This window comes from Hyla sarda, chromosome 3 (genome assembly GCF_029499605.1).
Source record: "Hyla sarda isolate aHylSar1 chromosome 3, aHylSar1.hap1, whole genome shotgun sequence".
Taxonomy (NCBI): domain Eukaryota; kingdom Metazoa; phylum Chordata; class Amphibia; order Anura; family Hylidae; genus Hyla; species Hyla sarda.
The window spans coordinates 94889229-94905027 of NC_079191.1; the positions used below are offsets into that span (position 1 = coordinate 94889229).

The 15799-nt window shown below is 42.4% G+C and overlaps 2 protein-coding genes across 7 annotated transcripts in view; both read left to right on the plus strand.

Moving 5' to 3' along the window:
- The window catches only part of DGKD (diacylglycerol kinase delta), a 113447-nt gene extending 108552 nt beyond the window's left edge, over positions 1-4895 (plus strand). For 5 of the 6 annotated variants that reach the window (XM_056564673.1, XM_056564668.1, XM_056564672.1 and 2 more), the window contains 2 exons: positions 258-388; positions 3674-4895. In XM_056564673.1, coding sequence (XP_056420648.1) covers positions 258-388; positions 3674-3760 — 218 coding nt within the window. In that variant the 3' untranslated portion in view covers positions 3761-4895. The remainder of the gene's footprint in view (positions 1-257; positions 389-3673) is intronic. The other variant, XM_056564669.1, reaches the window with a different exon arrangement.
- Positions 4896-14830: 9935 nt separating this feature from the next.
- PROC (protein C, inactivator of coagulation factors Va and VIIIa) overlaps positions 14831-15799 on the plus strand; it is a 47550-nt gene continuing 46581 nt past the window's right edge. Inside the window, exon 1 of the mRNA XM_056563143.1 lies at positions 14831-15045. Within this exon, the coding sequence (XP_056419118.1) occupies positions 15039-15045 (7 nt within the window). The 5' untranslated portion in view covers positions 14831-15038. The remainder of the gene's footprint in view (positions 15046-15799) is intronic.

Genomic DNA, 15799 nt, shown 5'->3' on the forward strand with positions numbered 1-15799 from the left:
TTAGTTCTTTAAGTTATTACTGTACACGTTCAACTAAAAGATGTGTTTATTTGCATATAATAATGAAATATAGGTTTTATTTAACAATGTCTCAATGTATAAATACTGGGTGAACAATTGTGTGGTGTGTGTCTTTCCATGGTCCTTGTATCTTGCAGTTGCAATGATTCCTTTGCTCTGAACTGTGGGTAATCTGTCCCTTGGGATGTGGTTTTTCTGTGCTTTGGGATTTGGTTTCTTACTGCTCTTTCTGACAGCTCACCTTTGGGGGACGGAGGAGGTGTCTCTTTGGTTGGAGCGTCTCAGTCTGTCTGAGTACAAGGAGGTCTTTACTCGCCATGACATCCGAGGCTGTGAGCTCCTACAACTGGAGCGCCGAGACCTCAAGGTATCTCTCTCAGATTTCAGACCCACAGTGGAGTCCGGACCTCTCCTGCTCTTTGTCTGTGTTTTATGCCATCCTTGCAACCAACCTCTGCATGTTCTCCATGATCTTTGTGTTATGCCATCTACTACAACTTGTTTAACATTTCATGTTCAGCTAACACTTCTCTTTGTTGTCAGTGCATGCTAATTGTAAGCATACTGCCAATACATTCACTACTAAACCTATGTGACCCCTGTCTGTTGGTAATCCCTATTGATCATTGCTCTACAGTCAGTGCATGATATTAAATGTTACCATGTCTTCAGGCCTCTACACAACACAAACAATGATGGCATTTCTAATATTATGTTACCTGTTTTCCGCACCCTTTGTTCAGTGCTACGCTTGCATGCAAACAATCACAGTTATTGCTGTTCTACCAAGCAAGTGTTGATGGTCGTCTTCCATGTGTTAACACCACTAAGCTCTGGTCCAGCAAACATTGTAGTATTTCTAATATGTCAGTGCTCTTGTCTTCAATTTGTTGCAAAAGCATAACATTTTGGGCATTAAAACTTTTAGGTTAGATCTGTTTGCAGTAGTCTAGGCTAGAGTCTCATCAATATACTTTATTATTTTATTTTGGCCTTTATTAGGCTTAAAGGGGTATTCCGCCCCTAGACATCTTATCCCCTATCCAAAGGATAGGGGATAAGATGTCAGATCGCCGCGGTCCCTCTGCTGGGGACCCCTGGGATCCCCGCTGCGGCACCGCGCTATCATTACAGCACAGAGCGAGTTCGCTCTGCACGTAATGATGGGCGGTACAGGGGCCGGAGAATCGTTACGTCACGGCTCCGCCCCTCGTGATGTCACGGCCCGCCCCTTTCAATACAAGTCTATGGGAGGGGGCGTGGCGGTCGTCACGCCCCCTCCCATAGACTTGCATTAAGGGGACGGGCCGTGATGTCACGACGGCCGGCACCATGACGTCACACTGCTCCGTCCCCCGTATTGCCCGTCATTACGCACAGAGCGAACTCGCTCTGTGCTGTAATGATAGCGCGGTGCCGCAGCGGGGATCCCGGGGGTCCCCAGCAGCGGGACCGCGGCGATCTGACATCTTATCCCCTATCCTTTGGATAGGAGATAAGATGTCTAGGGGCGGAATACCCCTTTAAGCTAGCCATACACATAGATTAAAGTTTGCAGCACTTTCAAGCCATTTAATATGCATGGGGGTCCCCAAAATCTCGCATGACATTGCCGTCAGAGGAGAGTTGGGAGTTACCTATGAATTGGATTTTAGCATGCTCAGTTCTTATGTTCTCCAAGGAAATATGCTGTTAGCAGAGGAGTCTGGCAGTGGGTTACTCCCCTCTCCTCATTTAGTACACATACATGCTTTGCAGATCTGAGCATGCATGTGTATGGGAGAGGGGAGTTGGAACAGATAGCTGTCGGCTGTCTGAGATGTATGGCCAGCTTTAGAATACTAAGTCCCTAGTTATCTATCTCATATTACCAAAGAGGCCATACTTATTCATACACGACAAGTTCACATACCAGATGCCAGCAGGATGCAGACAAGCTAAAATCTTATTTAAGGAAGGTCACGCAGGTGCAAAATACTGATGATCACCCATTAACACATTTCCCATCCTTGAGGAAGGTGCATAGTATCGTAACTGCAGAGGGAAAAGGCCTTAATATGGTGCCAGTCACACAGTAACATGTAGTGCACCACACTGGATCGCAGCATATTGGTCACAGTCATAGACTTTCTCTCCTTACACAAAGTAAGAATGATCTATTCTGTCTCATTATCAAAAGATCTGGCTGCAGCTAGCAAAATAAAAATAAAAAATGGTATAAGTTGAAATTTAGGTTAAGATCTGCCTCCCTGTAGTTAAAGGGGTACTCCGGTGAAAACCTTTTTTCTTTTAAATCAACTGGTGGCAGAAAGTTAAACATATTTGTAAATTACTTCTATTAAAAAATCTTAATCCTTCCAGTACTTATTAGCTGCTGAATGCTACAGAGGAAATTTCTTTCTTTTTGGAACACTGATGACATCACGAGCACAGTGCTCTCTGCTGACATCTCTGTCCATTTTAGCAATCGTGCATAGCAGATGTATGCTAAGGGCAGCATGGTGGCTCAGTGGTTAGCACTGCTGCCTTGCAGTGCTGGGGACTTGGGTTCAAATCCCACTAAGGACGACAATAAATAAATCATTATAATTATTATTATTATAATAACGTCAGCAGAGAGCACTGTGCTCTTGATGTCATCAGAGAGCATTCCAAAAAGAAAAGAATTTCCTCTGTAGTATTCAGCAGCTAATAAGTACAGGAAGGATTAAGATTTTTTAATAGAAGTAATTTACAAATATGTTTAACTTTCTGCCACCAGTTGTTTTAAAAGAAAAAAGGTTTTCACCGGAGTACCCCTTTTAATTATTGCATCTATATATGTAAACTTGTGTTATAGGTCTGTACAGTATCATGTAGATGCAGTACCAGAAGTCATAGTTGGGGCACTTTTACATAATAGATTCAAAACAGAGAGTGACAGAACTCCATCTAAGAGGACTTGTTGAATACTGCACACTATTTTTAATATGCAGAGTAGTTGGGGCTCTTACAATACATTCAAGATTACCCTGTTTATATGCACTCATAGAGATTTCCATATCTAAATACAAAGAATAAAATATTATTAAAGGGGTATTCCCAACACCAAAGGTTATCCCCTATCCACAGGATAAGGAATAACTAATTGATCAGCAATTGTCTGACCATTGGGACCCCCACTGAGGTTACATGTCACTTAAATAAATAGAGCAGCAGTGCATCTTTGGCCATTTTTATGGGGCTTCAAAAGGTTGCTAAGTGCGGAGCTGTGAATGTTCAGAAGTCTATAGGGAGTGAATGGAGAACTGGTTGTCCATTAGCATTGCTGCTCCATTTAGTCGTGGGACATTGGTCCTCTGGTCTTATGATTGGCGGGGGTTTTAGGAGTCTGATCTCCACCGATCAGCTATCCTGAAGACAGACAATAACTTTTGATGTTGAGAACACCTCTTTTAACTTGATTAAAATAAATATTTAGTCCAATGATATAGATATAATTTATATATTCAGAATGTAATTGTTGTTAACTAACAATGCTCCAGAATGGTTACTATGCTTTGCAGCTAGTTGAAATTTGTACTCCTCTCTGCTTGTGTTTTTTATGCAAAGTGACTTTTTCCCTATTATTTTGGCTGCAATATTGTGATAATAACGTAATTTTTTCCTGCAGGAGTTGGGAGTGACAAAAGTGGGCCACATGAAGAGAATCCTCCATGCCATCCGAGAGCTGAACCCCCCTCCTGTCAGTGCGGACTAGGATCTGTCTTTACTGCGTGTGTGGCCCAGTCTGGGTGACTCCTTGATCACCAGTATTGCTCCATTGAAGCACAAGTCTGCGTTATTGTTACTGTAGCACAGTGCTCTGTAACAGCAGCTAATGTCAGAAGTCTTCTGAGCTTTATGGCCGCCTATGATCCATGGCCATTGTCATCCCTATCACACCAGTCAGTCATAAATGAGCCCTGGGAATTACTGCTGCCAGTCATAGACATCCACATCTTGAAAGAGCCAAGGGCTTTAGTATTTTGTCTTACGGGATACTTTTGAAGCCAGATATTTTTCTAGATGCTGCAAAAGCCAATTGTGACTGTGGTAGTCCTTCTCATTGATGTGCTACCTCGTGTGGAATGGGACAGGCCCAGTTAATATGTTCATCCAGCTCACCCTTTGTCCTTTGCCTAAAGACTTGTGGCTCTACCTGTTCTGTGCACAGTTATTGAACAGATGACTGTGGAGTTTTGTACTTTGTGTTAATATGAATGCTTTTTTTCCCCTCAGGCTCGGCTTGTAAATTTTTAGATGTGTATAAAGTATTCTTGATGTAGCGTAGGCCTGTTCTAATCGCAGTTTTATTAGACTGTTTGTAAAATCCAGCTGTGAGGTGAGGCCATTGCATCTTCCCACTCTGGTCTAGGATCAAACAATTGTTTACATTTCTATAGGTACATATATAAAGCAAGGAGCAGCCTCTGCCCTGTAATGTGCTTCCCCTGGGGAGCACAAGAAGCTACTCTTAGTGTGAGATACATTGAAGTACTGTTTCCTGAAGATGTATTTGGGAAGATGTGTGTGGGTTGAGATGCATTGAATGTCTGTTTCCTGAAGACGTGTTTGGGTTGTGATTTGAGTTGTCCATATCTATTCCTCCATCTGTTCAACCTCTTACAATTCCTACTCCTGGGCAGGTTCCCTGTTTCTCGTAGTATCTATAAGGGACAAATGAAAGCCTTGGACCCCTCAGACAAAGCCTGGCTGTCCCACCCCATGCGTATTTATTGTCCCGTGCCTTATTGCAGTCCCAGCTTCTTTTCCAAAGTGATGTTAATGCATGTACATAGCAGTGTTGTAAAAAAAATGCTTGGTTCTAACAGTAAAATATCTCTTAATGATAATGCATTGTTTATTGTCATTTTTTATTTAACACTTGGATTATAATATATGATAAGACTCGGGCAGCCGCTGACAATTTCTGGCCCTTTTCTGTAATAAATTGTCAGTGTCATTTCAACAATATATCACTAGTACAGACATATACAAATCTTTTAAATCTATCTTATTAGAGAAAAATGCCACTTCCCTTGCTGAACTCCTTTTTTGTCCTCCCCAAGAGGAATCATTCATTTTGAAAAAATCAGCTCCAGCTCAAATTCTTCCTAAAAGGCAAGACTGATTCATTGAGGGCTCGGTACATGCTGCCCATACAAGACTGTGGAGTGTGGAGGTGAGAAAAGGAAAAGGAGGGGGGGAAGAGTGGCAGACAGACTACAGGAGCTTACAAATGAGTATTAGATCTTACCCTGGTGTTTGATTCACATCTTAAACTGCTCAGTACTGCTCTATAATGTCCTCTATGCTGGTGTTTAGTGTGTACAGGCTTCACCCACTAGATCAGGGACAACCGAATAATAAAGATGAACCTTGTAGATGAGAAAACTAGTAGTGCTATACAGTGATCCCTCAACTTACAATGGCCTCAACATACAATAGTTTCAACATACAATGGTCTTTTCTGGACCATTGTAACTTGAAAACAGACTCCACATACAATGCCACGGACAGTCCAGATCTGCGAAACATGTCAATAGCTGAAAGAACCGACCAATCAGAATGGGCATTTCACTGGTAAAACCCCTGTATTACTGAAGTGCATGTACTGACTGACTGTCTTGTAGTGCCTACTATAGTATAGGGAGGTATTACATGTTCTGCACTACTCTTTACCTGTGCAAGGGTTAGCTTCTTTTTTGCACATCAGGTAAGTGCAGCTCCATTTGACATTTTTAGGACATTGCGTTTACTGTACAGGAACCTGAAGAAGCTTCCGTCATCTACATAGACAGTGATTTACAGCTTCCAGCAGATCTTTCTTACTTTTTATATGTAAGGACTTGCTTTATCTATATTAGTTGTCTACTTTTTTTTTTTTATTCTTTCTAATTCTGTAACACTTTTCCTATTTTTGGATGACATTTTGGGGCTTCAGAACCAATTACCAGGTTTCCATAGAGTTATGGTCTCAACATAAAATGGTTTTAACATACAATGGTCATCCCGGAACCAATTAATATTGAGGGACCATTGTATACAATTTATATATTGGCCAGAGATTGTTCTATACTTCTCATGTATTCACACAACAGCTTACTTCACCTACAGGTACTCTTTAATTCACATTTTTGACTGTGCAATACCTGCATGCTAATGGGGGTTGGATTATATACTTCATGGGTTTCTGCATTGAACTGTAAAGGACAGAATCTGTGTCAAAATGTATTCACAAATAAAATTGTGGTAATGTTAACATAAGCATTTTCACACTTCATAACTCTGGTTTATAACTGGAGAAGCAACATGGTCACCTATCAGAAGAGAAAAATCATGAGATAAGAACAGCGCTTCTATTTTGGTGTCCTCAACCAAGTAAGTCAATTGTACATAATGCAGACGGGGATTTCGTGATGACATGAATATGGATAAAGCGGTAAATGGAAAACGTAAGTCAGCTCACCATCAGTCTGAACAATGATAAAATCCGTGGCACAAGATAATTCGGAAGCGCAGACAGCAATAGGCCATTTTCCACATTGATAGTATCAGAATGAAAAAGTGTAGATCCAGCTCCCGGAAAAATATATATTAACCCCTAAAGGGGTACTCCGGGGCTAAGACATCTTATCCCCTATCCAAAGGATAGGGGATAAGATGCCTGATCGCGTGGGTCCCGCCGCTGGGCACCCCCGTGATCTTGCACGCAGCATACCATCAGCCTCCGGAGCATGTTCGCTCCGGGTCTGAGTGCTCCGGGGACTGATTCTAACAGGGTGCTGCTTGCAAGATCACGGGGTTCCCCAGCAGTGGGACCCCCGCGATCAGGCATCTTATACTTTGGATTTGGATTGGGGATAAGATGTCTTAGTGCCGGACTACCCCTTTAATGGGGTACTCTGGTGGAAAAAAAATTCCATGCTTGAGAAAGGAGGTGTGGCCTCCGAAACGTCGGGAGTGTCCGGCGCTCATTTGCGGCTTCTCCTTCGTGAGGGGAAGGTGAACCTCATGGACTCTGGAATGCCCGGAAAAGGGTGAAATACAAACCGGAGACCAAACGGACTGTCGCGCTATTCAGTGAGTACTTTGGGTGAATATTTTTTAATACTACTAAGAAATAACCGGATGGTTTATATTACTAAAAATAAGAATTTTTAAATGCAAATCATGTGCAGTGTGATTTTTTTCTCTATGTCTGAACACGGACTGAGCCTCCGTTCATTAAGTCGCATGATATACCCAATGTGCAGATATATGGTACTAACATTTATTATATACACTTTAAATGGGCACTGTCAGATACAAAAATTTTGGTATGTTGTACATATTGGCAAAACATTAACCTTTGTAATATATTCCTAAGAAAATGCTATTTTCTTTTTTATAGAAATCACGGCTTATAAAATCATGGCTTTTTCCAAGCTGCAGGACACACATGGACAAAGTCCAGTAAGTGAGGGTGGGCTAACACTCCTCTGTGCTCTCTCCTGTGTGATAGTGCTCCTCTGTGCTCTCTCCTGTCTGATAGCACTCCTCTGTGCTCTCTCCTATCTGATATGACTCCTCTGTGCTCTCTCCTGTCTGATAGGACTCCTCTGCGCTCTCTCCTGTCTGATAGGACTCCTCTGTGCTCTCTCTCCAGTCTTATACCACTCCTCTGTGCTCTCTCCTGTCTGCTAGTACTGCTCTGTGCTCTCTCCTGTCTGATAGCACTCCTCTGTGCTCTCTCCTGTCTGATAGGACTCCTCTGTGCTCTCTCATGTCTGATAGGACTCCTCTGTGCTCTCTCCTGTCTGATAGGATTCCTCTGCGCGCTCTCCTGTCTGAAAGGACTCCTCTGAGCTCTCTCCTGTCTTATAGTACTCCTTAGTAGGTTGGCTACAAGGGCATTCAAATGGACTGCAGCTGTAGCTCAATAGTTAAATGGGCACTGTCAGATTCAAAAACTTTTTATATATTGTACATCTTGGCAAATCATTAACTTTTCCATTATATTTCATAAGAAAATGTTATTTCCTTTTTCTAGGAATTCTAGCTTATAAAATCATGGCTCTGTCCAAGCTGACATACAGGCCTGGACAAAGTCCAGTAAGTGATTGTGGGCTAGGACTCCTCTGTGCTCTCTCCTGTCTGATAGCACTCCTCTGTGCTCTCTCCTGTCTGATAGCACTCCTCTGTGCTCTCTCCTGTCTGATAGGACTCCTCTGCACTCTCTCCTGTCTGATAGGACTCCTCTGTGCTCTCTCATGTCTGATAGGATTCCTCTGCGCTCTCTCCTGTCTGAAAGGACTCCTCTGAGCTCTCTCCTGTCTTATAGTACTCCTCTGTGCGCTCTGCTGTCTGATAGCACTCCTCTGTGCTCTCTGCTGTCTGATAGCACTCCTCTGTGCTCTCTCCTGTCTAATAGGACTCCCCTGTGCTCTCTCCTGTCTGAGAGCACTCCTCTGTGCTTTCTCCTGTCTGAGAGCACTCCTCTGTGCTGTCTCCTGTCTGATAGCAATGCTCTGTGCTCTCTCCTGTCTGATAGCAATCCTCTGTGCTCTCTCCTGTCTGATAGCACTCATCTGTGCTATCTCCTGTCTGATAGCACTCCTTTGTGCTCTCTCCTGTCTGATAGCAATCCTCTGTGCTCTCTCCTGTCTGATAGGACTCCTCTGTGCTCTCTCCTGTCTGAGAGCACTCCCCTATGCTCTCACCTGTCTGATAGGACTCCTCTGTGCTCTCTCCTGTCCTATCAGACAGAGGAGTGCTAGCCCACCATCACTTACCGGACTTAGTACATGCCTGTGCTTTAGCTTGGACAAAGCCATGATTTTATAAACCATGATGTCTGTAAAAAGGAAATAACATTTTTTTATGAAGTATATTAGAAAGGATAATGTTTTGCCAAGATGTACAACATATAAAAATTATTTTAATCGGATAGTGCCCATTTAAGTCACTTACTCAATGAATTAGGAATCTTTGTCACCAGATTGATGCTGATCAAAGATAGGGCAGCAATAGCCTAGTAATGTATACTCTTTTGTATCAGTAAAGTGGGCTTTTCCCTTCCACTCACCACATTATGTCTCATCATGTGAAAATGACATACCGTATTTATCGGCGTATAACACGCACTTTTTAGGCTAAAATTTTTTGCCTAAAGTCTGTGTGCATGTTATACGCCGATACACCCCCAGGAAAGGCAGGGGGAGAGAGGCCGTCGCTGCCCGCTTCTCTCCCCCTGCCTTTCCTGGGGTCTAGAGCGCTGCTGTCGGCCCTTCTCACCCCCTGGTTATCGGCGCCGCTGCCCGTTCTGTCCCCCTGACTATCGGTGCCGGCGCCGATAGCCAGGGGGAGAGAAGCGGCGCCGACAGCCAGGGGGAGAGAAGGGGCAGCGGCACCCATTGCCGGCGCCGCTGCCCCGTTGCCTCCCCCATCCCCGGTGGCATAATTACCTGAGTCGGGTCCGCGCTGCTGCAGGCCTCCGTCGTGCGTCCCCAGCGTCGTTGCTATGCACGGCGCGGCGCACTGACGTCATGCGCTGCGCCGTTCAGCGCATAGCAACGACGCCTGGGACGCACGCCGGAGGCCTGCAGCAGCGCGGACCCGTCTCAGGTAATTATGCCACCATGATTTGTGTAGGATGTGTGTATGTATGTAATGTATGATGTGTATGTATGGTGTGTGTAGGTATGATGTGTGTGTATGTATCGTGTGTATGATGTGTGTATTAATGAAATGTAGGATATGCGGGATGGTGACAGTGTATGTATAATGTGTATGTATGATAGATGTGTGTATGTATGATGTGTGTAGGGTGTGTGTGTATGTATGATGTGTGTATGTATGATGTGGGTGGTGGTGATGGGTGCATATATGTATGATGTGTTTATATACGTATGTATGATAGATGTGTGTATGTATGATGTATGTATGATTGTGTGTATGTATGATGTGTGTGTATGATGTATGTATGATAGATGTGTGTTTATATGATAGATATGTATAGCTAGATGTATATATGTATGTTTGATGTGTGCGTATATGTGTTATGTGCGTATGTAAGTTGTGTGTACGTATGTTGTGTGTGTGTGTGTATGTAGATGTGTGTAAGCTAGACAGATAGTTACATAGTTACATATAGTTACATAGTTAGTACGGTTGAAAAAAGACATATGTCCATCAAGTTCAACCAGGGAATTAAGGGGTAGGGGTGTGGCGCGATATTGGGGAAGGGATGGGATTTTATATTTCTTCATAAGCATTAATGTTATTTTGTTCCAGGAATGTATCTAATCCTGTTTTAAAGCTGTTAATTGTTCCTGCTATGACCAGTTCCTGAGGTAGACCGTTCCATAAATTCACAGTCCTCACGGTAAAGAAGGCGTGTCGCCCCTTGAGACTAAACTTTTTCTTCTCCAGACGGAGGGAGTGCCCCCTCGTCCTTTGGGGGGGTTTAACCTGGAACAGTTTTTCTCCATATTTTTTGTTTGGGCCATTAATATACTTATATACGTTTATCATATCCCCCCTTAAACGTCTCTTCTCAAGACTAAACAATTGTAACTCCTTTAATCGCTCCTCATAGCTAAGATGATCCATGCCCCATATTAGTTTAGTCGCGCGTCTCTGCACCCTTTCCAACTCCGCAGTGTCCCTTTTATGGACAGGTGCCCAAAACTGAACAGCATATTCCAGGTGAGGCCGTACCAATGCTTTATAAAGGGGGAGTATTATGTCCCTGTCCCTTGAGTCCATGCCTCTTTTGATACATGACAATATCCTGCTGGCTTTGGAAGCAGCAGCCTGACATTGCATGCTATTCTGTAGTCTGTGATCTACAAGTACACCCAGATGTATGTATGATGTGTGTGTATGTATGATGTGTGTATGTATGATGTATGTGTGTAAGGAAGATAGATGTATGCATGATGTTTGTGTATGTATGATTGTGTATGTATTATGTGTATAGGATGTGTGTATGTATGATGTGCGTATGTATAATACATGTGTGTATTTATGATAGATGTGTGTATGTATGATAGTGTATTTATTATGTGTCTATGTATGTTTGCTGTTTATATGTATTTATGTATGTATGATAGATGTGTGTGTACCTAAAAGGCGCTGTTGCTACTACTACCTACCTAAAGCTACCTACTACCTAGGGGGACTGCTGCCACTACTACCTAAATGCTGGGCTGCTACTACTTTAAGTGGGGGCTGCAACTATATACTAAGGACTGCAATATTATAAAGGGGGGCTACCATCTACAATGGGACCTACCTACAGGGAATAACCCCTACTGCCTACAGGGAGTTAAAGGGGTACTCCACTAGACTATTTTTAATTTTTTTTTATCAACTGGCGCCAGAAATTTAAACAGATTTGTAAATTACTTCTATTAAAAAATCGTAATCCTTCCAGTACATATCAGCTGCTGTTATGATCCACAGGAAGTTATTTTCTTTTTTAATTTCGTTTCTGTCTGACCACAGTGCTCTCTACTGACACCTTTGTCCATTTTAGGAACTGTCCAGAGCAGGAAAGGTTTTCTATGGGGATTTGCTCCTACTCTGGACAGTTTCTAAAATGTACAGAGGTGTCAGCAGAGAGCACTGTGGTCAGGCAGAAAAGAAATTTAAAAAGAAAAAAACTTCCTGTGGATCATACAGCAGCTGATAAGTACTAGAAGGATTAAGATTTTTTTATAGAAGTAATTTACAAATCTGTTTAACTTTCTGGCACCAGTTGATTTAAAACATTTTTTAATATCTTTATTATCTACAGGTATCTACACAGGTGGCAATTACCTACTTGGGACACCTCCGTAATGGTGGAAACCATGTGAAGGGATTTACTTAGTGGAGGGGATCTACCTACTCTTCCCCATATCCACTTATCTACCTTCTCTTCTGTGTCAGACACCAAGGGGTTATTTTTAATGTATGGAGCGCTATAGGTGCTTAAAGAGTGCGGATCCTAAAATGTTTGTCTGGCAAGTTCTGTGGAGACGAGCTGTGGCTAAAATAAATCATTATGACAGTCTGGACCGGATGGAGAAGAAAAATGAAAAGTGAACGACTCCGATCACAGACGTCATCACCTGGTGTAACTGAATGTAATCACTAATATGGTCTGCAGAGCCTGTGCAGAGCCAGGTCACCACTATATGGGCACTGTATTGGGGGATTTTAGTCTGTGTATAGTGGTTTTATTCAGTATCAGTATGATAATATTATCCCATCATAATATGGTGGTAATGGTAGTGGTCATGATGTGGTAGTATTTTTTGTCCCTTGTATAGTGGTGATATTGGTTATACTGGTCTGTATATAGTCATTTTATTCAGTATCAGTATGGCAGCATTATTCTGTCATTATATGTTAGTAATGGTAGTGGTTATAGTATGGTGCAATTATTTGTCCTTTATATAGTGGCTGTATAGTGTTTTTTTTATTTAATAACAGTCACTGCAATAGTAATATGTCATCCTGATGTGGAGGCATGATTTTATGTGAAAATCCTGCGTGCACCCCTGGTGAGCGGTGATGCATACACTATGTACAATACCATTCTCTTACATTCACAGGCTAGAGGGGGGTGCACAATAATCTCCATTGTCTGGATGCTTCCAACCAACGATACGTCAGTGATTGTGTAGACAAAATCCTTGCACCGGCCCTGCCTGAAGGTGGTGCTGAACTGCTTAAAGGGTTACTCCGCACCCCAGCATCTGGAACATTGAGTTCCGAACGCTGTGTGCGGGCTTCAGTGTTCCGGGGGCGTGATGGCCGACGCGCCTCCTTCCCATAGTCTTTCATTGAGGGGGCAGACCGTGACTTCACGAGGGGGCGAGTGTGAACATGGAAGCTCGCACACAGCGTTCAGAACTCAATGTTCCGGACGCTGGGGAGCGGAGTAACCCTTTAAGTGCCACAACCTGGCACACCTCCTTGTTCGGCTTCCTCTCCCACACCCTCCTTGATTAAAATAAAAAATCCTATACATTAGTCAAGGAGGGGCTAAGAGGGAGCCAGGCTGTGGCACTTTATTTGACAAAATAGGATTAATAGAATAGAGGGTTTGCCTACAAACGTTTACCTTTTTTGCATTGTTTCTGTTTAGCTTGTCTTTACCAGTTAAGGACTAGAGTTTAGCCATCAGTTCTGAGCTTTACATGTAGAAGATAGAGAGTTACGCAATACCAATACAATACGTACGAGTCACTAACAAAGTAGGAATTGTGGTAGCTTGGGGGGTGTAGGGTATGGGGAGTGTAGCTGTGCTGGTATTAAAGGGTGCTTGTTAACCCTTGCTATTCGTGACGCCAGGGTGAGGGCTCCTCAATAAAGCTTTTCCTACCGCCGCCCTTCCCAGGAACGATAGGGAGGTAGATGACACTGAGTTTAAGTAGAGAGTAATAATGGATTGTCCACAACTGGAAAGCTTCTGCAAACAGCATTAACTTTACTGAAGATTTTCTGTACACTTCATTAACATAACAGTCTCTCATCAATACAGCTTCCTTTTGGAGATTGACAAGGGTCGGGACTTTAGCTTTAAGAGTCTCTAGTATATTGCGCTGTTCCACTGGATTTAGGGGAATTAGTTGTCAGGCTAGTATTAGCAGGAATTAGAGTAAGACTCACGATTTTTGGTTCTGCTGAAGCCTTAGTGTCATTGAAAGTTGCGTAGCACACCGTCCTGTTAGTCCGGCATCCACGAGAGCAGCAACCCAAAAGAGCGATAATTGGATGCAGCTCCCTTATATGGGCAGGGGCTGGACTAACGCTAATCGGTCCAAACGGATGTCAATCACCTTTACAGAGATTTCTGGGTAACACGTGACCCAGGGACCTCCTAAGGTCCTGCAACATACCATAGAGGTTACTAGCTTGGTCACATGACCGAAGGTCCTGCGACACCGAACAAGGTAAGTACTATACATTCCTATACATTTATAGATATAATTGCTAATATATAGACATTTATGAACATTAAAGTTAGAATTAAAGGGTATCGCTCATCAAAAAAACTTTTGATATATTATAGATTAATGTATGCAGAATAACTTTACAATTGCATGTTATTAAAAAATATGCTTCTTTCTATTTAATTTTCCACTTTGAAGAAATGACCACTAGGGGTCTCCCTACCAGTCCTGGCAGCAAGCATTTCAGACTCATGCTGGAGTCCTAAACACTACGAGCTGCCAGTCTGCTTTGTTCACAAAGGAGAACACTCAGAGCTGCCAGCCTGCTTTGTTCACAGCCTGTTTGGCTGTGAACAAAGCAGGCTGGCAGCTCTGAGTGTTTAGGACTCCAGCATGAGTCAGAAATGCTTGCTGACAGGACTGATCGAGAAAAATACAATAGAAAGAAGCATATTTTTCATTAACATGCTATTGGAAAGTTATTCAACATTCATTAATCTAAAATATATCAAAAGTTTATTTGATGAGAGGTACTCTTTAAGGAGAGGCGACTAGGGGCTGTCCCACCTGAGGAACCCAACCTGAACGTAGTTACTCTGACTTTGGGGACCTCTACACTAGTTACCGGATGCAATAAGGTACCGGGACACCACAGAATCATTTTGTAAACCTATAAAGCACAAAAAAATGTCAGCCTCAGATAGGCCATGGACATATAAGGCTATCCGTGGGGTTTTTCCCTCAGCCTCATGTTTACACTTTTCAATTATTTTGCTGAATACATGTTACTTTGTTGTTGTTTTTTTTTTTTTTTTTTTTTATAAATCCAGCGTAGTCTGCCTGGCTTCATTATCTCCCACACAGGCTTGCAGGATTTGGAAGTTAGCATTTTGTTTGCACAAAGAGGAACAGGACACTGGGTCAATATTTCAGGTTATGGATTAACCAGAATGTGATCCACCATTTATGGCTGAAAGCGAAGTCCTGAATAAATAGGTGGAAACCTACAAATCTCAAAAGGTTCGGTTACCTCAAGAGCCTTAAGACGCTTTTTGGATTGATGTAAAGATGAATCGTAAGTTTAACATTGTGATCATAGTGTGGATTAGTGTGATACTGGAAAATGTACATTTTATGCTCTAGTGCAGTGGTCTTCAACCTGCGAACCTCCAGATGTTGCAAAACTACAACTCCCAGCATGCCCGGACAGCCAACGGCTGTCCGGGCATGCTGGGAGTTGTAGTTTTGCAACATCTGGAGGTCCGCAAGTTGAAGACCACTGCTCTAGTGTGTTTGTTATTAGCCATGTAACATTAGTTATATGAACAACAATGATACCTGGATAAAATAGTACGTTTATCTCCCAGTTAAAATCACATTTGGTGTATGTGGGTTTTACATGACGTATTTTAAGATGTTTGATTTGCTGACTGTAAGGACACAAAAGCTATTGTGGATCAAAACATATAACAAAACACGGTCCCCAAATATCTCTGACTATACAATAAGGCTCAGTGATTTAGTATCTGTTCTATGGATGACCTGACAATTTTTTTTTTTACTTACTTTATGCTGATTTATTGATGTTCAGAAAATAGGGAAATAAAAGATACACAGAAAAATAACACAGTAAAGCCTAATGCTTAAAGAGGCACTGTCATTGTTAAAAAAAAACTTCATATATTGCAGGACTCATTATAATATGACATTTCACAATATACACCTGTTAAATTTTTATTTTTATCTGAAATTCAAGCTCAAAATAGCCACCACTAGGGGTCGCCTGTCTTTTAGCCAGACAGACTAGTCTAGATTTTACAGCATACTGG